This window comes from Haemaphysalis longicornis, unplaced genomic scaffold (genome assembly GCF_048455015.1).
Source record: "Haemaphysalis longicornis isolate Haplotype H1 unplaced genomic scaffold, Haemaphysalis longicornis Haplotype H1 scaffold_1, whole genome shotgun sequence".
NCBI lineage: Eukaryota > Metazoa > Arthropoda > Arachnida > Ixodida > Ixodidae > Haemaphysalis > Haemaphysalis longicornis.
The window spans coordinates 353,212,538-353,240,477 of NW_027526203.1; the positions used below are offsets into that span (position 1 = coordinate 353,212,538).

Here is a 27,940-nt window from a genome sequence, read left to right on the forward strand (position 1 = left end):
GCTGTCGTAGTTTTTGTTATAAATTGACGTGAACCTTTTTCCTCCTCACTTAGAACTGATCTTTTTTTTTTGCTGTTTGGTCACAGTAAGAACTACATTTTTTTAGGAAAAAGGAACTGCCACCCAAATAAAACCAGTACTTCTGAGTCAAAAGAGCAATGCACAAGATTAGTATCATACTACACAATGGGAACATATACATGTTGCCCCCCTCCCCCCCCACACCTACACCCTCCCCCATGCCCTCTCCCTATTCTTGCCCGAAACAATGGATTTGCCCCCTCAAGATAAAATTCTGCAGACGCCCATGCTAATACATACGGAACCAGTAAAGTGTGCAGCTGGTCGAATTGGTTCTCAATGCATAAATACAAGGTTGCTTCAAAGAGAAACAAGGCATTGGTGCCATCCTGGTCTGTTCCACAACTTTCACTACAACCTGGAACGATGTTTTGGCCTTGAGAAAGATTCAGTACACTAATTATACGGCACTAGAAAGCGGATACAAGCATCATCACTGACTCCCCCCATCTCCTATTATTAGCTTCACACCTGTTGATTAAAAAAGTGCTTGTCCTTATGCGTTATCGCAATTGTAACAATGCATGAAACGACATTTAACAAGGTGAGGGGAAACGCGCTGAAGATACCCAATACACGTTCGCGCCGTTCAGTTGCTCGGGCCGGCTGAAAGAACCACGCGACATGCATGCATGCTCGCGCATCGGGTGGAAAGGCTGGTGACGGAAATATAAGCTCGGCGGTCGACGCGGGTCTCCAACTTCAACATCAGTAAAGCAAGCGTTACGGGACAAACCAACGAGGCCAGAAATACCTACCTTCAGACTGGGCAAGCCGTCTTCGAACCACTGCGGCGTGTTGACGGAGCGATGGGGAAGTTGCCACGCCAACTTGACGGCCCTGGCGCGAACCGTGTGCATCAGCCCGGCCCACGATTCAAGACTTGCGCTTTATTACCGTGATTTGTCGCAACGGGGGTCGATCCATCCATGGATCGGTCAAAAGCGACGAAAAGCAGCAATGTCGATCGGCAGAACGCTTGAGACCGCGTAAAAACAGTAAAAACATAAAAAAAAAGTGCTTCTGACAGCGTCCATAGATGGCGCTATATCGGTAGTGCGTATTTTTTTTTTTTTTTGTGTTTTTTTTTTTTTTTTTTTTGTTTTTGGTTAGGGTCGAGACCTCTCACCCGCCCGCTGCAAAGGGTACAACCGCAATATCATCATCGTATAGCAATTTCCGGTGAGACTTCACTACGTAGTACATATAGCATCGTCCCAACGGTTTATCTTTCATTTTTGTTACGGTTGTGAGCGAAGGCAACTTCCCGCGAAAAGTTAATGTGCGAATCTGTTGGTAACGCACGCTTTGTCGCTTTTGGAGACAATGTTGGCGGTATCGCAGATGAGCTCGTTTAAACTAGAGGTGCGTTAATCTGCCGTGATTGCCAGCGTCCGCGCTTCAATCTCTAGGGTGCGTGCCTGATTGAACCGCCAGAAATTTTGTACGCAACGGACGTCGTTCGTTTTATGTGGGGCAGTGGAAACGTGTGTAAGTGTTTTGTTAGCTCTTCTTATTGTTGTGCGTGACAGTGGCATTCGTTTCAGACAACAGCTACAGTTCGAAAAAGGCAAGGCGGTAAAACAAGCTGTGCCTTGTTTTTTTAGCTTTGTGTCGGACGTACGATTTTACGCATAGTAGGAGCAGGGTGTATCGCTATTAAAGCATCCTTCTCCTCCTACTGCGTAGACACTAGTTCATCCTCAGATTTTTCTGACTTCAACGTCCATGGTGGAACTCATTAAGCGAGATCGTAGTGGATCTTCGGGCTCTGGTTATTCATTGTACTTCCTTTTATTTCAGGTGTCGTTTTGAAGGTGAGCATACCATATCCACACTAGTCTGCATACCACTGCAAACTGTCTTTTAGGTCTTGGGTGAAGTATTTACCTCAAATGCAGCCGAGGTGCAGCGCGGTGAGGTCGACGCCGTAACGCTGTTGCTGCTTTGTTCGTTTTCCGTTTTGCACATCTGGTGAAGGGCACAGCAAAGAGAGCAGACACTAATAATTTGGGGTAGGTCTGCGCTCAGCAAAAACTCATCTAAGGCTGTACCCGTGGCCGCAGGTTTTCCTACCGTGGACCTCTTTTTCAGGCTTATGCGTGACGCATGAGACAATTCCGATTTTGGTTCACTACTCATTGGGGAATTCTTTACTGGACGGCACCTATGAATAACTCTATTTCTCACTGCTTCAGCAACTGATGTGTCCATAAAGGAAGAACTCGTCATTGTCGCGATGTAATGCATTACCGGTGGATCATCACAACAAATAAGCTGAACTTGTAGTCTAACGACGTAGTTCTAGTTCTGGTGGGCATTCGCAGCCTCTTGGTGCAGCCAGCGTTGTGCTACAAAATGTGTGTTCTTACAAAAAGAAGCTTCCTTCGCGAAACTAGTTTGTGTGGAGATCTGCTGAGTGCAATGGCCCTAAATGGAAGCGACCTGTTTGCTTACGTGAAGCTATACATAATTGGGATTATTTAGGACACTGGGTAATTGCAGCCTTACTGTTTGAGAGAAGGCCCTCAGCTTGCTTTGTTGAATGTTTTGCAGGCAAGTGGAAGCGACAATATGCGACTGCGATGTCACAGTCATGATCTTGAAGCTGCAATTTGTGTGCTGCACCAGGCACATTTATGTGGTGGGGCATCAATTGTGAAGTTCTGTCGCCCCAGAAAAGAATACTCACTGTGGTGGCTGGGACGTTGCTCTAATGAGCACCAGTTTGCAAGTTCAAGCTTCCATCTCCATTCTGACGAAGAAAAGAAATACTGGTGTTTACTAGGTTGTGTGACACGTTAGAGGAAATCTGAATCCTTGTACCATGGCACCCCATAGCTAGGTGCAGCTTTTGCACATAAAACTCCTATTTTAACCTTTGAACTGGAAACGTGGGCTTGCAGCTTACAACAAATTTCAAGGTAAAACACGGCAGTGGTATGACAAACTGGTGCATACTTAGATGCAACAGCTGGGCTTCTGATGGAGGCGATATACAAAAACATCGGTGTGTACAAGGTTTTTACATGTATTAGAAAAATTACAGGCAAAGTAATTTGTTCATGTTAAAATGAGGGAAGCAAGTTCTGTTTAATGTTTTTTTTTTAAAAAGCTAGATCTACGTGTTAATTGAACAAGCCCGGTCAAACTGGCCGAGCTTATTTGCCCAAAACAATGATTTGACTCTTGTGCAGGGATTTTAGAATTATATTAACTTTAATTCATATTAACTTAGGCAAGGTGGGGCATTGCTATCTTTGTAAAATGAGTGGGGCTAAGGTATTCCACTTCCATACACATCATAATACGTTAACAAAAAAAAAAAATGCTCAGGCCAAGCTTTGTGTACACAAAGCGAGCCACAAGTGGTTTGAAATTAGTAACTCAAGGGCTTGAGTTTTTATTTTTGCTTGTACGTTCATGGGAATGTAAACGTACATACTTTTGCCCGCGGGCGAACTTTTGCAGGTTCCTGGCTGCTGCAGTGGAACCCCTGAATTACAGTAGCGGGCTGCCGCCTTGGCTTGCCACCCAAGCTGTGGGCAGCAATGGATTCCGTGCCTGATGGCAGGCTGCTGTTTGTGCTGCCCGAGGGCAAAACGGCGGCCGATGCCAGCCCTGCCATGCAGGCAGCCTTCAAGGCAGCCGCAGAAGAGAAGATGGAGCCGAGCTGGGCCACCACTCGTGTCTGCCTCGGCAGGAAGCGGCGCGACCCGACCGAGGTGTTCGTGTGCGACCCGTTTGCCGGGGCGGCATTTGAGCACCTGCGGCAGATCCAGGCGCGCGTGGTGGGCCCCCTGTGCGTCTCCATGGCCATCAGGACGCAGGTGGCGCTGCCCCGTCGGGCCGAGCCCGTGTACAGCTTGGCCTTCCGCAACCTGGTCCTCACGTGCTCTGCGCTGGCCAGCGGGGAGCGGGAGCGCCTCAAGACGCTCGTCGAGCTCATGGGCGGCTCCATGGTGGCACCGCTCACGGCCAGCGTCACGCACGTCGTGGCTGGTGAGTCCACACTCGGCTGCTTATGGAAAAAACATGCGCACAGCGGCATACTGCATGTGTGGGTGCCAGGAAGACGTTGCTGGAGACAGGCGTCTTTGGGTCCTTTTTAATTCCATATGTGTCGCTGAAATTCACCACCCGGGAGATAGTGAGCTGGCAGGTAAAGATAAGATGTGGAGGCAGTTACTGCATGGCTCGCAGTGTTGTTGTTGTTGTCAGCAGCAGGTGTTAGCATTGACAAGCCCGTGGAAAGGGAGCTGATACGCATTCTGAACATGTAAATACATTGGAGCTTGCTCAAGGGCATCTGAGCAGAATGTCACTTTTTCACAAGGAAGGAGCTCACCATTGCGCTTCAAAATTTGCCACCACTTCCCGTGCTATTTCAAATTCGTACCAACTTTTTCCACATTTATGCATTGCAAAGTAGGGATCCCGGCTTTTGGGCAGTGTTGTTCGGACAATGTGCAAGTGTCATTCTTGATCTGCTTGCTCTTTGTTGACACTTAATCGCCTGTATCACGTCTACATGCTGTTGAGTTTATCCTTTTCTTAAAGCATATCTTGTCGGGTGTCTTGTCATGAAGCATGCACGCACCTTGTGGAAAGGTATTTGGGTGGCACTGCGGGAGTTCACAGCTTCTTTGCGAGGCCGTGTTGTCACCTACCATTAGGCGGCCAGGAAAGGATGGACACGGGAGGCTTTAGTTGGTTAGACAAACCACATTTATATAAAGCCTAGAAAATTCCCAGGCACACACTATTAAAAAAGACAACACAAAACCAGAGCAACTTATAAAAGAAACTAATGACTAATGACAATACTGAACTATCCAAACCCCAACTAATAATTACAGTTCAACCATCAAAACACATCTAATATACAAGTTCGTAAAATGTCCTCACAGAAATGTCCTTACCGAGTAGACCTGCCTATAGGAGGTATTCATCGGCATGGAATTCATGCAGGCAACCATGTGAGTACGCTGCCATATCCACGGTCCAAGCGCCTGTTGCTAAGGCGACGCTATACGCACGGCCCCAGATCAGGCACCCCTCTTCTCTATGTCTTCATGGCGGCCAGGCAGACCATGGGCCGCGACGTGACCTTGTGTTTCCGTGCAAGGCGTGTGCAAGTAATTCGATAGTCAGTTGTACCGCGATAGCGTTGGTTACGCGAAAAGTCGGTTCTGCTTATGAGTGTGACAACCTTATCTGCAATTCAACATCAGCATCTGCGTACACCTAGAGCGAGTGTGAGTCGGTTGTGGCACAAAGGTTGCAACGTAAGCGCAGTGGTCCGTTTGACAGCAGGAACTGCATCATTTCCAAACCGTTGCCCACTAAACGCGAAGTAATACCTCGACGCCAAGTACTGTGGAGTGCAGCACAGTACGATGTACCTATTGCCACATGCGTATGAAGTCGCCGATGCAGATCAGCTAATTTGCAGCTGCCGCGCTCTAATTTCAGCGGTGAATTGTTTTGCTGAGTGTGAAACATTTAGCGCACGAGAGAGCCAGCGCTAAATCGGTGTACTCGTGAAACATTTCTCCAAAGAAACTATTCGGTTTTTTGTACTCAACCACGTATTAGAGGGCACTGACCAGACAAAGTCGTGGATACGGTGTGGGTGCACTTGCTTCGACATCCGCAATGGCAGCCAGCTGCAGCATTGGACTTATGCGCCCCGTTTGCAGCCGCAGTTTCATCCTCCGGTGGTGCAAAGTGCTCGACAACAGGTATAGCGCCACCACATAATGTGAGTGCGATTAATAATATATCTGTTGAAGCCACTACTGATAATCACGTTGAAACGCAGCAGACGATGGACGCTGGTGTTTTTTTTTTTTTTTTTTTTCTGCGATGATGCCAGCGCAAAGCGCATGCACTGGCACAGTGGCCACTGACATGGTGGTTTTCAGTGTTGCCAAGCGGAGAAATCGCCTGCGAAACTTTTCAATGAATACCACCTATAGTGTGCTGTCGCTGCGGCTTTGACATGCCGTGGCTGTCCTAACGTAGCTTTTGTGTAGGCGTGTTTGTAGAGATGCGGTGTGGATGAACTGCCAATGCTGTATTTTCGTGAGGTCTGAGCTCGGTGGCTGCAGCCATCACAGCCTTGCAGCACAGGGAGGCAGCTCCTGGTACCGGGAGCGTTGCCGTCGAACCGTGTGTTGACGACGTGCTGACGCTGTACAACGGCACTCGCCCATAGGGAGGCGAAGCTAAAGTTTGCCGGGCGAGGGAAGCGCTGCCCTCTCCCCTCCAGGGGAGTACGCCGGGACGGCGGCCTATTCGGCACGTGCTTTTTTCGCTGCGCGCGTGCTGCATTTCTCGCGCTAGGAAGAGGGCTGGGTAAAATTTTCTTTCGACTTGTGAACGCATACACATTAGCACGTGTCCAGCAAGTTGGGTTTAAACGTAGAGTAGTTACCGAGTTCATTTTTGTCGACGTTTGTCTTGTCGTCTGCTACAGACGCGCCACCTGCTTCCCGCCGCTCGACCGGCAGACTGCCCGGACGATTTTAAGGGGGGAAACGCGTTGTTCGGCGGTCGTCGGTTGCTCTTTTCTTCTGCAAGGCGACAACTGCTCAGCTGGTCACAGCGTACTTTTCTCTTGTTTGTTACTCCCTTCGCGTGCTCGCGCTTCTGACATCCGGACTTTCTGGACTGCAGAAACACTGACGCTTGCAAGAAATGTAAGATAAACGTGATTGATTATGATTAATAGGTTATTTCTTACTCTTGAAACAATCCGCTGCATCTTATAAAAACGCATTAGAAAGGCACACGCTAATTAAGGGGTGCGCTGACAGCGCCGCATTTCCATTTTACTTGTCCTTGAAGAAATTTTTGTTCGCAATGTTTGTCACCCGCTTGGAGAACAAGTATGGGTTAGCGTGACAGTTCGCGGAAACAACAGAACAGCTTGTGGAGTATAACTTTTAATTACTATAATATACAGAATTTGGTGTATACCTCTTTTAATTACCAGTATTTCTAAATGTGGGAAAAAAGCGAACAACGCAGCAATCCCGTCCAGAACACAAGTCACAATGACAAGACGGACCAGAGCTACTACAGCCAGGTAAATCGCTAGAAACTATTTTTTTTTTTCACCCATGCAAAATGTCAACCTATTGTGTTATATATGGACGATATCGAGTGTAGACGAACGAAAAAGTGTAGAGGGGAGGACTTGTTAGAACACTAGTTCGCATTTTCAAAGCCGGGTAATGTAAACTGAAAGCACACAGATACAAACAAAAATGTGTCAACTTATTTCACCTTTCGAACTGCAGTGATCCATGCTTTTACCGTCTATCCTTTTGGTGCGCTTTCGCCTTGTTACAGTCGTGGCAGCTGACCATGCAACAATATGGGTTTTTTTTTTTTTTTTTTTTTTCGCTTTCAGTTTCATTTTTTCGTTTCGGGCTAGTGAGGAGTGTTCCCGCTGCTCTTTGTACGTGCTGGCTTAAGTGGCTCGCGCAGCCGGCAGTCCCTTTTTGTTCGCATTCGTGAGTAGGAGGCTGGATGCCTCAGGCGGTGCGGGAGACAGCGCGAGCTACGCGTGCACTTGCCAGACGCGGAGGAGCGGGCCGGGGGGCGTCTGCTTAGGGCGCTGAAAAGCCGTTCACCAGACGCAGTCGTTTCGCGATGACTGAGGTGGTTAGACCAGCCAAGGGTCGCCCACAAGAGCACTCTTCATCCCGTGAAACCGCCGGGGTGCCCGGCCGTTCGACTGGCGCGTAGCAGACGACGCGTCTCTAGCAGACGACAAGACAAGCACCGGCAAAAATGGACCCAGTAGCTACTCTACGTGTAAACCGAACTTGCTGGACACGTGCTGATGTGTATGCTTTCATAAGTCGAAAGAAAATTTTACCCAGCCCTCTTCCTAGCGCGAGAAATGCAGCACGCGCGCAGCGAAAAAAGCACGTGCCGAATAGGCCGCCGCCCCGGCGTACTCCCCCTCCGGGGAGAGTGCAGCGCCACCCGGCGATCGTTCCGGAGCCTGCTGGCACCGCCAAAATGCAGATTAGCAATGCGTTGTTTAAGGTGGACCACTGTGCCGTCACTCCACTCCCACTCAGGCTTGGGTGGCGACATCGATGTCCCGGCAGCGTCACCCCTGGCTTGCTCATCCCGGACCTTGCCGTCTACTGCTGGCACTCCTTCCTTGTTTTCTGCTCTGCTTTCCATCTTGAGTTCCGCACTTCAACACTCTCCGTGGGTCGCTGAGACACTTGCGGATTGGGCTCTCTTGAATTCTCTGGACACGTCCACCTGCCATTTGGTCCTGCTGTCAATATTAAGGCGGGTGTTTCATGATTGGGCCATTTCCGTGGTGCGGCATTCAACTTTGACGTTTTTGTCTTCTTCTGAAGGGGTTTTCGTGCTTCCCCTCTAAGGGGATTGCCCTTGACTCGTGACGTGTGCATCCAAACAACTCTCCAAGCAGTGCATGTGCCTCTCCAAGCAGTGCATGTGTTTGGGCAAATGATGCGACTGGCATTCCTCTGCTTTCTAAGTGTGCTTCCCTGTGAGTGCAGAAGGACGGACTTATGCAGGCAGGTTTACAACATGAACTATTACTGACAGCTGCCTTCATTTTTGCTGTCCGTGCCTACTGCACATTTAAGAAATTTATTGGCTCTTCTGGTAAATCGTCGATATCTACAGGCATATCTGACTCCAATGGAGTGAAACTCGGGATCTTTGAAATTCCATCCCAGTGCTGAGTATGGCTTACATTGACTTTTGTTTACGTTGATAAGTTCTGCCGAAATATTGTGGAAGACTGCTCATACGCAGTCTTGCGCTTTGGCCACTTACGATAGCTGGCCTTGGTGACTTTATAGCTTTGTTGCATGTCCTACAGGCGGTGGCACCATCTTGAGTTTTAGTAAGACAGGAGCAAAGAGGTGTTAGGCGGAAGTTATTTGAAGACTTTGGCATAGTCCGACCAGTCGGTGTCCTCAGCCAGTACTCTGTAAACTTCACAGCTTTACAGACGATGCGGTGAAGAGGAAAGGAAACAAGCACTCTTGATGTGCGCTGGCTTCGTTTATACTGGCCAGGTTAGCAAAATTTCATATTAGCAAAATACTTGTGGGAGAAGATTACTCGAATTGTACTGTCCAAGACCATACGTGCTCCATAGTTGTGTTGGTGGAGGGTACTTCAGGACCTTAAGTCGACACAGTGTGCTTCAAGAGTGCACAGGTGCCAGCTGGTGCTAAACCCTGGAACGATTAAAAGCTTTCCTTGTGAAAGTAGTTAGCACAAAGCATACATACGCGTCGTGCACATGCGTGCACACATGCAGGGACATATGGTGGCACATTTCACATCACACAGACAGCAAATGCGGGGACATGAAATGTTTGTTTAGGCAGTGTAGCAGCGTATGAAGTCCCGAAACTAAGCTCATTTGCAGTCACTAGTCGTCTATGTCCAGAGAACGTGGGGCAAGAGCAGTGCAAGTGTCGCCACACTTTGTCTGCTGGCCAGCATTCTCTTCCCAAGGACAGGGCTGAGACCGTCACTGCAGATTGGCTTCCACATCATGCCTAGTATCACTAGATAGAGTATCAGAGTACCGCCACTGAGGCACGCAAGTCAGCTACGGCGGCCATTTTGGTGTTTATCAGAGTTGAGAGATGGCCGCATCTATGGCCTCGCCGCTAACTTCGACCAAGTCGTTTGTAAACAGCACTGGCAAAGATGCAGCAAAACGGCATCTTCTGGCACACTTCTGCTGCTGAAATGCTGCTACACGTGTTATCTTTGATTGGTGTTCGAAACGGCATCAGTTGCACGCAGCCACAGAGCAGGGAGGTCAAGCTAAGTCTACCAGAGTTGACTGACTAAAACGCATAAACAACAAAATGGCAGCGCCCACGAACCTTGGCAGTGTAAACAAATGTCACGTGATGCTTACTGACCAATGATCATGGCGGCGGCATGGAACAATGAGAGAAAAGAGTGCCGATACTCTGTAACCTTGTCTAGTGACACTAGTCACGCCCAGTTATTTCAGTACACGTAGCAATCAATGATGATAACTTACCTGTGCCTCCTTGGTGGAATTTTTATTTTGTTTTACTTTTGCAATTACGTTTACAGCTAAGTGCCTAGTAATGGAGGAAAAATTCCACTAAGAACTACTGCGTAAGCATAGTTAATGCTCAGGAACCTAGTTTTGGGTTCTGGTTGGGTTTGGAATGTGTATTTTAGGTTATGTCCTGAATCAGGAGTAATAGTACCCCTTTTTCACAGTGGCAGCGAAGTGCTATCTTGATTGAAATTTTATTGACTTTCAACAAAGGGATAAATTAAAATTAGCAAACAGTGCCAAAAAGAAAAATGCTTTTCAAGAGCTGTGTAAGCTTCACATATCAACTTCACAGGGGCAGAAATTTCATGCCTTGCTTTGTAAGTGGGCATTTACTCAGCTTGTTTAGCTGAGGTGACAACACTTTCTGGTCAGGTATAGTTTCCCACCTGATGGGTGCCCTGATTGGCATTTTAATGCTTTCAGTAGGTCAAAAATGGTCCCTGGCTTGCAGAGCACACAAAATGGTCGACTGTTCAAAGAATAAGAAATGGGAAAGAAGTTCAAAATGCTCCTGTAAACAGCATTGAGTGGTTGAGCTGAAAAGAAAATCGAATAAATTTGTCTGGGTGAACCAGGGTCCTCCAGAATGCGAGACGAGCACACAACCCCAACACCACTACAGCTTGGTGACTCTAGCTGGCTAAAGGTGGACCTAGTGAATGCGTTGGGCCTTTGGAAATTTGAGCATGCTACTGTATTTACTCCCATAATTTGCACCCTCGCATAATTTGTGCGGATGCACAAATTATGCACAAGAGGACGCACAAGAAAAAAAAACGTTACTTGCATATTTTGCGTTTCCTGTCTTGTCCAACACAACCAATTGGCGCGCGTGCAGCAGCGCGGTGGCATGGGAGCACAGTGATACACGAGACTGCGCGTGCATAGTCCCTTCGTTCTTTCCTCCTCCATACCTAGATGTTCCTTCTTGCCGCCCGCCCCGCCGTGATAGAGTGGAAGTGAGGAGGAACATCCAGGGGCCCTAACCGGCAACATTGTACCTTCTCCTCCCTTCCCGACACATGCACGCCCCTTCTCTCATACTTTCCACGGGGAGTCTGAACTGCTCGAGTGTGTGCCTCCTTCCCCCTTTCCTTTCTCTTTTGCATTGAAAACGTGTTCACAACATACGCAAAGGCAGATGCACAGTCAGAAACACTAATTTCTGCATCGGAGGTGTGCAAGGCTGTATCAGCCCTGCCACAATGTAACCCCAGCCTTGCCTCTCCTTTCCTGCATACGCGCTGCTACAAAATCTTCCCTTTATGTTCACGTTTTGTGATCAGTGGTTACCTTTTGTTTCAGTAGCGATGGGCTACAATAACCATACAGCGAAATTCGAGCTCGTTGTTATTGAGTGTCGAGGGAAAAGGGAACCGTGCCACCGCAAAGCACTTCAACGGGAACGAGAGCCACGTGCGATGTTGGAGGAAGCAAAAGGGTTCACTCCGAAGGAGGGCGTTTCGGGTACCAAAACAAGGAAAGTTTTCTGCCGTGGAAGAACATCTGTTGAAGTATTTTTGACAGATGATGCTGCGTCGTGTGAGATGCTGCAGTTTGAGGCGAGGAGGATCACACACGAGAAAGGGGTTCCTGCTGTGACATTCAAGGCGAGCAGAGGCTGTTCAGTGCTGATTTCTGCCACTCAGCAGTGAATTTCCAGCGAGGTTATGCTGACAGGCTTAGGCTACCATGTGTTTGTCGGGATCGTGTGTGCCATAATTGGTGCTGGCTGGCGGGAATTGCTGCAGTGGACTGCGGTACAAGGTTTGTTTTAATGCAGCACGATTGGCACACGCACTGCATTATTTTTTTTTTGCATTTTATTTTTTTAGTCATTTGGGTTTCTGAGCCCTGCAAAGTGTTAGTTTGTAGTTTACATTGAAGTTTCCAGCGAATCCATCGCGCGACACTGATTAATGGGCGCAATTGTTGTTTGGATTTTGCAACGCCCGCATTTTACGATGCTTTTTCACGGTTCCGAGAAAGTTGTGTAATCGGGGTTCTACTGTATATGCACTAGGGGTAGTAGATACGGTAGGCTCTCGTGTTTACTCACATGCGTGCATCTTTGAGTGCTTTTGCATGCGAGGCGAAACATTTCAACGAAATCGAAACTGACGCACAGCCCACTGGCAGGGCTGAGGCAATCTTATTTTATAATGTTTACTAGCTGAGGTTTGTGTCTTTTAAAAAGAGCGTGACGAGTAGGAGTTTACTTGTGAAAGTAAATGTAGAATAAAACATTAATTTTACTTGGCCAGGCCTCGGTGTCAGCTTTAAAGAATGCTTAGGCAAGCCTCACCAATCTTGTATCACCATGCATTCATGATTCGTGATGTCTCAAGTTGTAGTGTAGGAAAGTGTATAGGGCGTCGATATCAGTTTTCATGCTTTGGCCTTTTTCTGCGTTCAGAGCAACTGCTGCTGCTGCGAATGGTAAATTTGCATTCACGACATTGATCTGCTGATATCGGCCAGCTTGCTTTTACACTTGAGTGTCTTTTCGATGCTTGTGCAGGGGATGTAGGGTCGAAGAAGTACCACGTAGCTGCCAGTAAGAAGCTCCCCGTCATGCAGCCGAGCTGGGTTCAGTTCTTCTGGGATACAGAGCAGCACAATTTGGCTCATGCAAACCACCCATCGTATGCACACATGCGCCTGCCAGCGTTCAAGGGGCTGGTCATCACTGTTTCACAGGTGAGTGCAGTTCTTTCACCATGAGGCAGCTGCAGACACTGGTGGGATCACCTGGCATTTGTGCATGAGCGTAGGAAGGCGTGGGCTACGTAGTAGCCTAGGCATTCCTGCGATTTTAAAGGTTTATTCACACAGCAGAAAAATACACCAGGTGTCACCTAGGAGCGTGTGCCACCTGACGCCTGCATCACAATTTTCTTCTGGCTCGCTGCTCCATTCGGAGATCGAAGTTTTGCCCAACAGACAATCTGATCCTTGCTGGCAGAGGCAGTGGGATTTCGCAGGCTTGTCTGGCAACTAGCCACTACCAAATCTCTATAGATGTTTTAGGCACTATTTTTATTGTTTGAAAGCGAGGCATGTATTGGAAGCGCGTGTTGCTGTCAGTGTTGCTGTCATAAGCACAAACTTCGCCACCCTCCCCTCCCTCCTTGTCCTCAGTTAGCATTTGGAAACCCCTCCTTGCCCGCACTGGTGGCCAGATCACTTCCAGCCAATAGCAGACGCTCCCTCCCTCCAGAGAAAGAAAAGGGAAGTTAGCTCGATCTGCGTGCGCCATTTCTCGCCAGTTCAAGTCCAGCTGTACTGTGAGTAGGCCGCTCTTGGTCCGCCCTGCTGAAGACCAGGCAGCCCTGAAAGAATGACAATGGGGAGCGTGCCTGTGAACGTGCCTGTGCTCGGCGAGCTAATCCTGAGTTTCGGCAGCAGGGTGTCTAGCGACCGGGAAAACAGGGAAAAGTCAGGAAATTGTCAGGAAATTTTTCAGTCAAGTAGTACCAGTCAGGGAAAACCACTTCGGGGCCTTCCCACACAGTTTCAGAATAGGGGAAACCAGTGTTGGAGGCCCCCAAGAAGTTACCGAACGCAGCACTTTCGCGCGCGATAAAAGCGTGAACCGCATGAAACTTTTTCTGGTTTTTCTGCAAGCGAAAACGCGCCGCGCACGCCTAAGGTGCGCTGACGCCTCCGCCGAAACCACTTGCACGGTGCGTGCCGAGCGGAAGGCGCCGGCAGCATGGCGGCAGCACCGGCCGCAGAGTAGTGCAGTAGCTCCAACGACCGCTTCTAACCGCTCTTTAGAATGCTACTCAAGGCACAAACGCACTTGCTTGTGCAGTAAAGGAGCCACCGCAGTCACAAAATCGTCGACGTGGCCATGAAAATACCGTGTACGAATCGCGTGCAGAAACTCGCCGTGTGGTTCACGCAGTTAGCAGCTGGGGTGCACTTGTGCAGAGGGACGATGTAGATGGTGTCCAAATTGCACGCACAACGTGCTTTTTTTTCCCGGCGAATTTTAAAAGGCAGCGCTATTTGGGAGCTAATCTTGATAGAACTTCTTTCTTATGACATCAGGAGCCAGAATTACATAATCAAAAAGGAACATGACTTGGTTTAGCGTGAACCGCATGGGGCGTTTTCTGCTCGCGAAAACTAGAGTTCCTGTATATAGCTCCCCAGGGGAGCTCTAGCGAAAACACGTCGCGCACGCCACAGGCACGCCGAACGCTACCGCGGAACCACCCGCACGCTGCGCGCGGTGCTGTCGGCGGCGGCAACATGGCGGCGGCTTCGACCGTGAAGTGGTGACGGGAGCTCGAGCGACCGCTTCAAAGTGCTCTCCAAAATGCCGCACAAGGCACGCACAAAGTTGCTTGTGCGGTAAAGGAGCTTATAATGTGGGTGAAAACGGTACTATAAAACACCATCCGCGCCGCTAGTGAAAACGCCCATGCAATACCTGCCGGGGTGTTAAGCCTAAACATCTCTGGCGGGGCCAGCCGGCTGTCTCTAGCACTGCGGAACTGCCGCCATGAGGCGTGCGGCTCCCCATTGGCGCAAGTCGTCAGGCTCCTCCTACTGTTGCACGCCACGTGCATCATTTTCTGAGCGAAATGGACGCTGCCGCACGCGTGAATCGTCAACGTGGGCGTCAAAAAATTGCACGCGCAACGCCGACGCGCTCGAATCGCGTACAAAAGCGCACCATGTGGTTCACGTTGCATGTCGAGCCAGGACAATCAAGAAAAAAAGCAAAAGGTGCTCGCTGAAGCGCAACTTAAAGCTTCTATCCCACAAAATGAAATAAACTCTCTGAAGCTGTAACAGAAGGCAATCAAACCTCAAACTGAACAAACTGAAGTTAATCAAAGTGCATTTTGAGAATTAGGGCACTTGCAACAAATCTGTTTTTCCTTATGATAGAATGTGTTTTGTATATGCTTTTTATATGCTTCACGGACCATTTCCACAGAATGGCGCCTGTGGTCAGGGAATTTCGTTTAAAATGGTCATGGAAAACATGGAAAATTCAGGGAAATTGAATTAGGCGATTTGCTAGACACCCTGGGCAGTTGGAAAGCCAGACGAAATGACCATGGTTGGCTGCTGAAATGGTTTGGCAAGCACAGGCGCAGGGGTTGGGCATTTGTTTTGACAGGGATTTCATGAGGGATTGGTTTACAATTTCACAGGGTTGGACAAGCTTCGCGTGGACCCCTGTGTTGGTAAGGGAGGGCCTGCAATTTTTTTTTTTTTGTTTTTTGTTGTGCTGGATGCGAACACGCACTGCACACATGACGGGCACACTGAGGGAGCCACAGATGCTGCCTGCAAATTCCGCAACACGGGCGGCTGCTGCAACGTCACATTGTTATGGCCATGAAGTGTCGCAGGTAGCACCAGAGACAGCTTCTTATCACTTGCCTGAATGCAGCTCAAGATGCAAACAAACATAGGACAAAGGAGCTAATAATGTGAGTGCAAATGGCACCCTAAATCGTCATCTGTATCGCTAACAAAAGCGGTAATAAATACCCGCCGCAGGGTTAGTGCACGTTTCCCCATCCACTGCTTCGCACATTGTTCTGTATCTGAGACAGAAATTATTAGCCCTCGCATCACCTGCATCACGTCCACGGTCGCTTTTTGGGTGGTGGCCGAAAGCAGTATTGGGAGCTTTAGGAGAAACGGCCGCTGACGCGACATCACCGGTGCTATGGCAGCTGTGCTTTTCGGTAGAGATTGGCAACCTAGTATGATCTGCAAATGCTGATATCCGCCCGACAGTCACATCCTTTGTGTGAGCGAAGGAAGTGGCTCAGTGGAGGTCCCCCTGTGGTGATGTCACAGTCTTGCTCAGATGTATGCTGAAAGGTTCCGTCGTGTGAATACTGCTGCAAAGTTAGAGCATTATTTCTAGGACATCAATGAAATGTTTAACCCCTTGGCTTTGTGTGCTCAAGATTTGTGCTTTGGGGAAGCTGAGTGTGCCGCTCAGGGACTGCACCATTTTTGAAGAAAGAAAGGGGGATGTAGGCTCATTCTTTACAATCTACATAGATTACCGAGCTGTTGCTTTTTCAAAATTCTCCAACAGCTGCTCTTCTAGCTTGTGCGAGTTTACACTTGCATCCACATGCTTTGCTAAATCTGAATTGGCACCTCATGTGCAAGCCTGAACAGAAGTTTCGCATGTTCGTCGGGAGCAGGGTTTTCCTCCTCAATTTGAGCGCTGGATATCTGGTGCACACAGTCCCAATAAAAACTGGAAATTTTGATGCTGGCAGGCAATGTTTCCTCAATTGTTGTTCTCAGATTTAGCCCCTTTTTTTCCACCATTTCATGTTGGTTCTTTCACGTGCAATCTGGATGAGACAATTGCCTCCCTGTTAGTAATCGCCTTCAGTGCCAGTCTTGCACAGCTTGGGGCTCACGATGGTGCATGCCAGTGGTTCTTGTCACAATATGCGATACTTTGTGGGATGTTCCCTGTTTCCAGGTTCCTGCCGCTGAGCGTAAGAAGCTGCAAGCCCTCGTCGAGTCGAACGGGGGCTCTTACTCGGGCCAGCTTCGTTGTAAGAAGACGACGCATTTGGCACTGCTGGATGCGACAGGGGACAAGTACGACCATGCATGCCTGTGGAAGCTGCACTGTGTCCATGTTCGCTGGCTCCATGAAAGTGCCGAGGCAGGTTACGCTCTGGACGAGTCACTCTATGCAGTGGAGCCCCGCAAGAAGTCCACCCCCAATAGGCTGGATCCAAATTCCAGTTTGCCCTCATGGGACTGCAGTGCCATTTCTTCGAAAATCGATTTGACCCACTTGAGCGAATCTGGGTGCACCAATGAGAGCTCCCTAGTGCTGCCCGATGGTCATCCCAGGGACCCGGTTGATGACGTGGATGTAGAGAGACTGTCAACTTGCTGTGGCCAATTTCTCGATGGGTGCTGCGTCTTGCTGTGGGGCTTTGCTCAGGAGAAGCTGGAGAAAATGCGGAAGGTGGTCAATGCCTGTGGCGGTGCTCGACTCGACGAGTACAAGGAAGGAGTGACCCACGTAGTTGTTGCCGAGTCTGAGGGCCCGTCCGAAATTGTCAAGCTGATCCAAAGGCACGGCGGTACACCTCATGTGCTCTCTGCCAAGTGGTTTGCAGAGAGTTGCATGTCGGGAAAGCTCCAGAAGATCGACATGTACCTGCTGGCAGACCTGCACTCTAATGTGGACAGTGCCGAGCTTCCGTCGGATTGTTTGCCCAGCAGCACGACGGGTCGGAGGAAGTCTTTGGGACTGGAACAGAGCCCGGCTCTTGCGCCAGATTTCGCAGACATCGTGGAGCAGTATAGAGGCTCAGTGAACGTTGGCACAAATGTCTGGGATGCAGCGCCTACATCATACCAAGAAAGAAGTGTCAGCACAACAGTTGCTAGTGGCGAGGATGAGGCTAGTTTGACCCTGGGCCCTGCGGAGGCCAGTGCGAGAAGCAGTGCTCTTGCACAGTCAACACTGGAAAATGTAGAACCTTCCCAAGCACTTTTTACAGGTATGACTTTCAGAATTCACGACTTCAAGAAAGAAGATGAGCTGATTCTAGAAGAGGCCGTCACCCGCAATGGTGGAACAATTTTCAGGGACAGTGGTGTAGAAAAAATGGGCGAGCAGCAGTTGATAGACGTAGTTCCCCTTGTTGTTGACTCTCAAGAGGAGTACAGCCATTTGAGTGGCAGGATAGTGACCTACTGTTGGCTACAGGCCTGCATTCACTTCGAACGCTTGCTGCCATTTGAAGATAATACTCTCTTCCTGCCATTTACAAGACCCCCATCACAGGAACCTTTGCGTGACTGCGTGATTTCCTTCAGCCAGTACTGCTCTCCTGAGCGGGAGTTCTTAATCCATCTGGCAGAAACACTTGGTGCAACTTGCCAAGAGTTCCTTGCACGCTCAGCCAACCGTAGCAATCAGCGGAAGCTTCGGCCAAACACTCATTTGGTTGCACGGGAGCCTGAAGGTAGCAAGTTCAAGGCTGCTACAAGCTGGGGCTTGCCTGTGGTCACCAAGGACTGGCTGATAGCTAGCGCGAAATCTGGCTTTAAAATGGATGAAGATATGTTCCTGGTCATTAGCCCTGACAGCCTGTCACCTGGAGTATCGCCTGCACCTAACATGAGCGGTGGCCAAAAAGATGCGCGCGATGGGGAGGCTTTGCAGCAGCCCGACTCCAGTGCAGACGGGCCTAACATGTCTTGCGGGACGCCCAGTGAACGAGTTTCCCCTGAGGTGCGGCCTTGTACAGAAGCCACTGGGCCAGCCCAGGAAACCTGCAGTGTACAAAACACTGGCAGCTTCACCCCGGGCAAGAAACCTGGTGATGTGGCAAGCCCTGTTTGGGCTGATGAGCAGTCTGGCAACGCTGTGTGTGGGCGGCTCCACATGGGGGCGACACAGCCACCCTCCACGCCTGATGGGAGACGCAAAGTATCGACCAGTAGTGCGGCTACCCCAGGGAGCTTCTTGCAGAGTCAGCGCCTGAGGGAGCTCGTTTCGGAAGGTCACCACAGCATCAACAGTAGCACGGCTAGCATCGATGCTAGCACTGAGGATGAAAGCTTTCAACAGCCCATCGATGGGAGTTACAAGCCAAAGCTGAACATTACAGGGCTGGAGGAAAGCTTTTTGCTGGCCAAGGAAAACCGGGACACACCCAGAAGGTCTCGTCCTCTTTCTCTGGGCGAGCAAGTGGCCAGAAACATTGAGCTGAATATCGAGCGATTCCGTGCCCAGGACGACCTGAAGGAACTTCTGGCCAGCCCAAGCCCTGGCCCCGAGAAGGCGCCAGTGCAGTGTGCTGCACCACGCCCCCTCGCGGGAGCCGTGGTCTGTGTGTCCAAGAAGCTGGCACACGTCCAGAAGGAGCTGGGCGACATTGTTGGCGAGCTGGGCGGCCAGTTTGTCCTTGCCTACTCCGAGCAGTGCACGCACATGGTGCACCAGGGGAAGCCCGGAGAAGCCGTGCCCCGGGAAGTGCTTCGTGCCCGAGAGCAAGGGAAGAAGCTAGTGAGCTGTGGGTGGGTGTACGCCTGTAAGGGTGCTGGCAGCTGGCTTGATGAGGCAGATTTTCCCAGTGCCCTGGATGGGCGACTTTCCCTCGAGGGTCATGTCTCAGCAGTGCTGATTCCCAAGCAACGATCTCAACAGACTTCCCCTCCTAAGCCCGTCAGGCCACCTCCAGAAGAGCCAAAGGCAGTGGAAAGACCGGACCATCAGCTAATCCATGCACAACTGGATGAAATCATGAGATTTGCCACCGAGGTTGAGCGTCGGCGGAGCCTGCTCCCTCTACCGCCTCCTCCCACCAAGGCTTCTACGCCACACAGTCGTCCAAAGTCTGCCCCCGCGCCACCCGTTCGGTCAAAGCTCGCCTGCTCACCTAATGAGATTTTTGCAAGCCTGTCAGATTCGGAAGCAGGATCTGTTCAGATAACATGGGATGATCCCACACGGAGAATGGAAATGGCCAGGCTTGCGGATAAACTGGCCAAACCACAAAAGTCAGATTCCAGTCCCTCTCCAGAGGAGGAAGAGGAGGAGAATGTGGGAGAGCAGGAGGAAGAGGAGAAGGAAGGTGTCGCTGACACTGTTGAGCCCGCAGTGGAGTCGCCTGACAAGGTGTTTGTGCTGTCGGGCTTTTCAGATGAGCAGAAGAACCACTACACGTCTATTGTAGCTAAGCTTAATGGGAGGCTGCTCACATCCAAGGCCTACAACCCGGAAATGACTCACCTGGTTCTGGTGCTGTGTATGAGAAGCGAACGCTACTTGGGTGCCCTTGCTGCGGGGAAGTTTATTTTGCATACGGCTTACCTGGACGAGTGTGCCAAGGCTGGCAGATTCCTGGATGAAGAGGAATTTGAGTGGGGTGGCCCCATGACTGCCGCTTACCTGAAGAGCCTGTCTACGACCAAGGCCCAGAAAGTCAAGGTACGTGAGAGCGCACCTTTTGCCGTCTATTTTGGCAAGGGCAACTAATAATAGCGCACTTTGTACACTTTGTTGAAGGTGATGATTTGACGAGTGTGACACAAGCAGTAAGCTGTAAGCGTAACTAGCACAAAGGCATGGTAAATTAACGGGACTTGCGGGAACATTTATGCTGGCTTTACTGGCTTTGCACTTCTTGTGGCAGAAGCAAATTGAAGATTATTGCTGTTGATCAAAATGTCAGTGGACCAGAGATGTCATTTAGTGCAACGTGTCACTACATTCCTTGTCTTGGCAGACTAGGTACAATAAGTCTTGTTCTCGGCATTGCCCGAGTGCGTCATTTACAGTTAAACCTCAATATAACAAAATTCTCGATATAACGAAGTTACAAGGCATACACAACTTAATTCCCATTGAAAAACATGTAAATTTTATCTCGATATAACGAAGCAAATGCTGCTGTAATTTTATTACAACGAAGTCTCTGAACATGAAGAAAATTTACCCACAAGGACAATTTCCCTGTGACGACGTCTGAGGGGAAAACATTCGCAGCGCGAGCGACTTAGGTAGCCCCCGCAGCCGGGCCTCCCGGGGCGCGCGGCAAGCAAGGAAGAAGCAGCGAAATCCTCCCGCTGTTGCGAATGGGCATCCCACCGCAGTCACCAAGGTTGCGACTCACATCCCAGCTTGTCACCGATGTTGGTTATCAGTCATCCTGACGCTGTCTCCACTGTTAGGCCTGGGCCTGCTCACCGCAGCCACCACTGTTGCGACTGGCCATCCGAGCGCAGCCATCGGTGTAGCGACGTTGCCTTGATCCATCCGCTATCGACACGGCGTAATGCAGAGCGATGAAGTTCTCGAGTCGACGAAAAGTTGAAGCAACATTTATATACAGTAGGTACAAGAGTAAGCAAACGTTATATGGCTCGCACAAAGGCGACAGCACCTCTCCACTCGGTGCCTCCGAAAAGTGCCGCCGAAGAATGCCGACGATAAGTCATAAGTGTCTCCGGGCGGGTTTCTATACCCCCTGAAGTTGGTTGGAGCCCTGAGAAGTTTGAATTGCTCCAATCAAGACTCTCAATGGCTGACGTTTGAAATCCGACGAATCGTAGCGAAGCGACGCCTACGCCGTCTCCGCGAGTCTGTCGTTCACCCGGTGCAGGATTCGGCCGAGCCGCCGCGACACTGCATACCTCCTCCCCCCATGCTCCTTTGCTGCGACCCAAAGCACCCAAAGTGGTCTCCCTCTTTCTCGTGCCTTCGCATGGCCTGGTGCGTTCTCTTGTCGCTTTTGTTTCCCGCGTGCGATGCCGCCATGAGTGGCTGTAAGCGGAAAGCTATTTCACTTGAGCAAAAAGCGGTGATCCTGGAAGCCGTTTCGAAAGGGTAAAAGAAGAGAGACGTTGCAGCTCGATTCGCGATGTCACAAAGTACGCTGTCAACAATTTTAAAAGCTAAGGACGTGATTCTCAGCTCTGCAAAATGTGGCACGGGCGCCCAGCGCAAGCGACTGAAGACGGCTACATACCAGGATGTAGACAAGGCCGTGTTCTCCTGGTTTATGGACGCCATAGCGCAGAATGTGCCAGTGAGTGGTGCAATTTTGCAGCAGAAAGCGAAGGATTTTGGTTGCCTGCTCGACAAAGATTCCTTCAAGGCAAGCAGTGGTTGGCTCCACCGTTTCGAGGCTTGGTACGGGATTGTCGGACGTGTGCTGTGCGGGGAGTCAACATCAGCTGACGTGCCTGAAGCCGCTACTTGGCTGGAGAAGGAAATACGAAAATATTGACGCGATACCAGCCATCGGAAGTCTACAATGCGGACGAAACAGGATTTTTTATCAGATGCTGCCGAATAGGACGCTAGCACTGAAAGGGGATTGGTGCCACGGCGGTAAGCAAAGTAAGCTGCGTATCACGGCTCTTCTGTGCATCAACATGGATGCCAGCGACAAGCGGGTGCCACTTGTCATTGGAAAAATAAAAAAGCCGCAGTGCTTTAAGAACGCTCGGAAGCTGGAAGTGCAATATACGCTGAACAAGAAAGCGTGGATGTCCCGCGACATCTTCCGTGACTGGCTTCGGGAGTTCGACAAGGAGATGAAGAGTGGCGGCCGCAGCGTGTGCCTCTTGGTGGACAATTCATACCTGCCAGGTTTCCCGAATTTTCCGGGAGACTCCCGAATTTTCATGGTTTTGTACGATTGTACGACCGAAACAAAAATTTCCCGGAAACGCACCCGTCTTTGGCCAAATCTTTTTTCCAGTCTGGCCACAATGCGCCGGAGGTATACCTGACAATCCAACCAGACACCAATTGGCATCGTTATCAGTGAAGCGCTTAAAAAGCGTAGTCGGCCTTGCGCAGACGGTGAACCTGTTCGTCCCATTGTTAGTTTACTGTTTATAGAAACGCAGCGCCGCCGCCGCTGTTATTTACGCACGAGCACGGCCGTTCTGGACTCGACTCAGCGCCTTGGGTGGCGCTAGGGTCCAATTATTTTCATCTCGGTTTTTCTCCACTTCCGTTTGTCTCTTGTTGCTGCAGGCAACCGCAGCACTGGCAGCACTAGGCTTTTTCCACCCTTATCCGGGAGCTTTGTGTGCTTTCTGGCGAGTCTGGCCACCGGTGCGGTGCATGGCTTAGCCATGGAGTTGAGCGAAGAGTGTAAAAAATATCTGCAAGTATTCTTGAAACAGTGTACATCAGAGTTTGGGTGCATTTTGGCGTCACGCAAAGGGGAGCATTATGCCTTCTGCACTGTGTGCAATTGTGATATTAGCATCTCACACGGTGGTAGAACCGACGTCGCCACGCACATTGCATCGAAGAAGCACGCCAGCAACCTTCAGAGCAAAGAGAAGCAACATCGTCTCCAACAATTTTTCGGTAGAGAAGACAGCGACAACAACGTCATACATGCAGAATGCCTGTTCACCGATTTCTTACTGGAGCACAACATCCCGCTGAGTGCATCTGAGCACGTCGGACCGTTGCTGCGCAAAATGTTTCCGAAGTCGGACGTTGCGAAGCGCTACGCATGTTCTAGGACTAAGACCACGGCAATCGTCGGTGAGATGGCACGCCACGCACAAGAGAGCACAGTGAGCGCCCTGAAAAAGGGAGTGTTTTCAGTTGCCATTGACGGCGGTAACGACAGCCAGGCACAGCTGTACCCGATTGTCGTTACGTGTTTCGCTAAAGAAGCGGGCTTGGTCGAAAGCAAACTGCTTGCGTTGAGCACCTTGGAGGGCCCTTCTACAGTGCGCAACATCGGCGCATTGATTATAGATACCCTCACTTCAATGAACATACCGGTGTCTAACTGCATAGCTTTTGGTTCTGACAACGCCAATGTAATGCTGGGAAGAAAAAATGGCGTGGCGGCAGTGCTGACGGAGGCCAATGAAAATGTAATCATAATTGGTTGTCCATGCCATTTGATAAACATTGCGGCTGAAAAAGCAGTGTCCTGTCTCCCGGCTAAGGTGGACGAAGTCCTGGTGGATATTTTTTTTTATTTGGAAAAGAGTGCGAAGAGAAAAGTTGCCCTGAAACAGTTCCACGAAATGCACAACGTTGAGTTCCGAAAAATCCTGAAGCTTGCGCCCACCCGTTGGCTGTCACTGGGGAAATGCCTGCAAAGGCTACTAGGTAAATCAGTGGGCACCTGTGTTGAGTTTTTTCCTTCATGAGGTGAAGAAAGAAGGCACAAGTCCACAATTTCTGTCCTTCTACCAAATTCCAAAGACGACGGTGGAGTCAGCGCCAACTGTACAGTCAGAGCCCATTCTGTGCAACCAGAAGAGAAAAAAGACCACAGAAACTACACCAACGACATCGAAAAAGGCCAAGAGCACTGGTGCAGCAGACAAGACTGAATGGTTACCATGTGTAACACGTGAGGAACGGCTGTTCATGTTCTTGAGCTCTGATCTCAACAAAGCATGCTGCCTTTTTTTGAAGACAACTATCCCTGCTTTTGAGGCATTGAACTGCCTCCTGCAAGCTCAAGCTCCTCAAATACACGTGCTACGATCGCTGCTGTTTGGGCTTCTTGAAGAGCTCCTGTCAAGGTTCGTGAGGCCAGGCCTGCTAAAGGAGCACAAGGACGTACTTGAGATTTGTTACAAGAGCCGCAGTGCACAGAGGGATGATGAAGACATTGTGATCGGTCAAGAAGCTAGACACATTGTAGATAGGCTCTTGCCAAGTGAGCAACAAGCGTTTTTTGAGGCAGTTCGAAAATATATGGTCACTGCTTGTGACTATATTCGCCTCAAATTTCCATTGGCTCATGATGCACTCAGTAACGCACGTGTAGCGGACCTGAAATCCATCAAAACCATGTCATTTCGGAACATTTTGTTTTTTGTGGAGCGCTTTCCAGCCTTATTGCCGGTGGAGCAGCAAGAGTCTAAAGACGAAGTTCTCAACATTCTGGAAATGGAATTTGTGAAGCTGCAGGCGTTTAACATTCCTCCAAATGTGCTTCAAGAGGGGCGAGCTGATGTCCAGTGGAACACCATTTCCCACATCAAAGGTGCAGACGGACTCCTGAAGTCTGGCCGTATCTCAGCAGTAATGCTTGGAATCCTGTCGACACCACACAGCAATGCTGAATGCGAAAGGCAGTTCAGTGTAGTAAAGAAAAATCGCGCTCAGTTCCGAGCATCCATGTCTGACACAACCCTTGGAAACGTTCTTTTGGCGAAGTGTCACAGGGGCGAACACTGTTATGCCCGACAGTATTCCGAGGACTTCCTGAAAAAGGCGGCGTCAGCCACGTCGAAGATTTAGCAAGTCTCCAGTGTTGTAGCTTGTTGTTAGTTTAGACGAAGCAACAAAACAGTTCAGTTCCTGCTGTTTTGTATTGCACTTGGCAGTACTATTTCCAGGACTTTCTGAAAAGGGCGGCGAGAGCCACGCCGAACATTTCAGTGATGCAGCTTCTTGGCAGTTTTGACGAAGAAAGAGTTCATTTCCTGCTATGTTGTAAGTAAATAAAAAACTGTGTGTAAAATTACCCTTTTTGTTGTTGCTACTACCCCCCCCCCGGTCATATCTCCCTAATGCCATCCCGGCAAACCTGGCAGGTATGACAATTGTTCTGCCCATCACGTCGACGACGTGGAGCTGACAAACGTCGAGCTACAATTTTTCCCACCGAACTGCACTTCATTGGTTCAACCACTTGACCAGGGACATTGGTTCAACCACTTGACCAGGGAATTACCAACAGTGTGAAATGCGCGTATCAACGGCGGCTGATCGACAAGCTGCTGTTCGATCTCCGCTTGAAACGGCCCACCAAGGTGGACATTTTTCAAGCTCTGGAGATGTTCTCTGCATCCTGGAAGGTGACATATAAGGAAGTGATCCACAACTGCTTCCGGAAAGCCGGATTTGAGCATGGTTTGGCTCGAACAGCAAGTACCCCCGAAAAATGCGACAGCGCTGAAGACAGTGAAGAAGCTATGATCGCTGCTCATGCACTGAGCGAGGAAAACGATCAGGCGGGGCTTGAAGAAGCATGGAGGCACCTGGAAAGTGACGGGGCCGCTCCTGATGGTGTCACTCTGGACGACTTCCTCTACGCCGACTCTTGCGTCGTCGCTACCGAGGAAGTGACAGACGACTCCATCGTGCAGGGCATGCTGGGAAACACGCAGGAGGACCCAGGCAGTGACACTGATGCCGAGGACATTGAAGCCCCAAGCAATCGCGAAGTGCTTGATGCAATTGACGTGCTTCGGCGCTACGCGAGTTTGACTGGGCAGCATGATGCAATGCAGTCCCTGTGGGCCTATGAGCGCACTGTGAGGCCACATCTGATGTAAAACCAGACACAAAAGAAGGTCACGGACTACTTCCAGAGGAAATAAAGGAGTGATTGCTTTGGTAGGTACCGAATTTCGATGCAACGAAATTTCATTATAACGAAGCAAAGTGCCAATTTTTACAACTTCGTTATATCGAGGTTTAACTGTAATTCCTAAAAATGAAGCTTCACGCAAAGTCCTGCTGCACAATTAAAATATCACTATAAGAGCATTAAAAGGCTCTAGAAAAATGAGTCGGTCAACTGACTGAAGCAGGGACGAAATGCCGCGCCAAATGGCCATTTTTGAGGGAAACTGCATCTAAAGCGCACGTTTAAAAGTTGAAAGGAAAAACACTTTTTAAAGATGCGTGTGCCTAACAAAAACAAACCACATTTATATTTTTAACAACTTGAATGTGTATATGCATTGCAGCAGTCTCTATGTGCGTTGCCCTGGGCTGCTGCCAAGTTTGGGTTTTTGCACCATATTCTCTGCAAAATTTGGCTCCGCGCACTACGCATAATGTATGTAGCGCATGCTGTACACTCCTGACCATGTTGCCTCATCGCAGCGGACTAGCAGAGTAAAACAAAATCTCTTATCAGAAGAGTATTTTTTTTTTTTTTCAACATTTTGCAAGATTTTCTGCTCACCTGTGGCACGTTTCCCACTTGCATTTTTTTCACTCACCCACACCTGTGTGAGATAGGCCGGGCAATTAAATAAAATGCGCACCATGTTTTTGTTTCCGGGACAGATAAAATGTTGCCTTCTCCTGATGCGGCGCTGCAGACAGGTGTATATCTGCAGGAGCAAAGGTCATCAATAAGCATACCTGCAAGGGGCCAGTAGCTTGCTTCTTCCTTTCTTTTTCTTTTTTTTTTTTCATGAATGGTAGTGAGATTACCACTATAATTTGCAGCTTTCACTTGCACATGATTGAGTTGGGGTTGAGTGGTCTATTGATGTTTACACAGACAGATTTCTACTGGAGCTGGGCATATACTGGATTCTCATGAAATAAGTTGTTGTTTCAGACGGGATTGAAGTTGCTTTTGGATGGCGAATTGAAGCGTTTTTTTTTTTTTTTTTTTGAATATTTACATGGGGCACAGAGGTGGCGTAAAAGCACTTTGTCATGCACAATGCCCATGATGTCCTTGTGCAGGGATCGGATGCCTATGCTCCACGCCGGTGGCGTCAGCGTATTGCCGAGCAGCCACTAAACGCCAAGGGAGCCTTTTGGGACTGGCGTGTGGTCATCTATGCTGGTGCCTCCAGGATACCAGCGTATGTGAATGTACTCACTGCGGGTGGAGCAACTATCTTACCTTCAACAGTGATGTCTGATCACGTGGGTCCCGGTGAAGTCACCCATGCGCTTTTTGACCCTGGGGCAGCCAAAGGAATGCAGCTGAGCCCCTTTGTTGACGCTGATGTCCTGTGCCTTAAAGTTGAGTACATAGCTGCTGTCTTGGTCGAAGACCCACCTCCGCCACCTGAAGGCTACTACATCCCCGAAGTCGTCAAGCTTCTGCGTTCACGGCGTGGTTCAGAGGAAGTGTCGTCATCCACATCGCCATATGCAAGCAAAAGGCCAGGGTCAAATTCTTCAAGTCGTAGTAATTTGTCATTGGGAGTGAAGCGAAGAAGACACTAGGCAGGGTGTGTGCTGTCTCTGCCAAGCAAAAACTGTTGACAAGAACATGATTCTATGTTCCCACAAACATTTCATCCATCAGTGCATGGCTAGGATGCTTGATCATGAATGTATATTCTGCAACTAGCTGAGTTGCTTACTGGGCAGTGTAAGGCAGATTAATAAGAGCATTATTGTTTGCACACTGCCAGCATGTATTTATCTTTATCTTTATGTATGTATCTTTATGTATGTATCTATCGGCTTTTGGGAAGTAAATGCCTCCCTTCCCTTTA

At 49.5% G+C, this 27,940-nt stretch overlaps 1 protein-coding gene across 2 annotated transcripts; it reads left to right on the plus strand.

Moving 5' to 3' along the window:
* The first annotated feature begins 1,287 nt into the window (after window positions 1-1,287).
* Window positions 1,288-27,940, plus strand: LOC144154896 (DNA topoisomerase 2-binding protein 1-like). Of its 2 annotated transcripts, none has more exons than XM_077685997.1 (5): window positions 1,288-1,572; window positions 3,553-4,083; window positions 12,729-12,907; window positions 16,689-20,168; window positions 27,174-27,940. In XM_077685997.1, exons 2-5 carry the CDS (start codon window positions 3,633-3,635, stop codon window positions 27,663-27,665), a joined length of 4,602 nt encoding a protein of 1,533 aa, XP_077542123.1. In that variant the 5' UTR covers window positions 1,288-1,572; window positions 3,553-3,632; the 3' UTR covers window positions 27,666-27,940. The 2 variants fall into 2 exon arrangements, with proteins under 2 accessions (XP_077542123.1, XP_077542124.1); XM_077685998.1 differs by having other exon boundaries at window positions 1,288-1,494.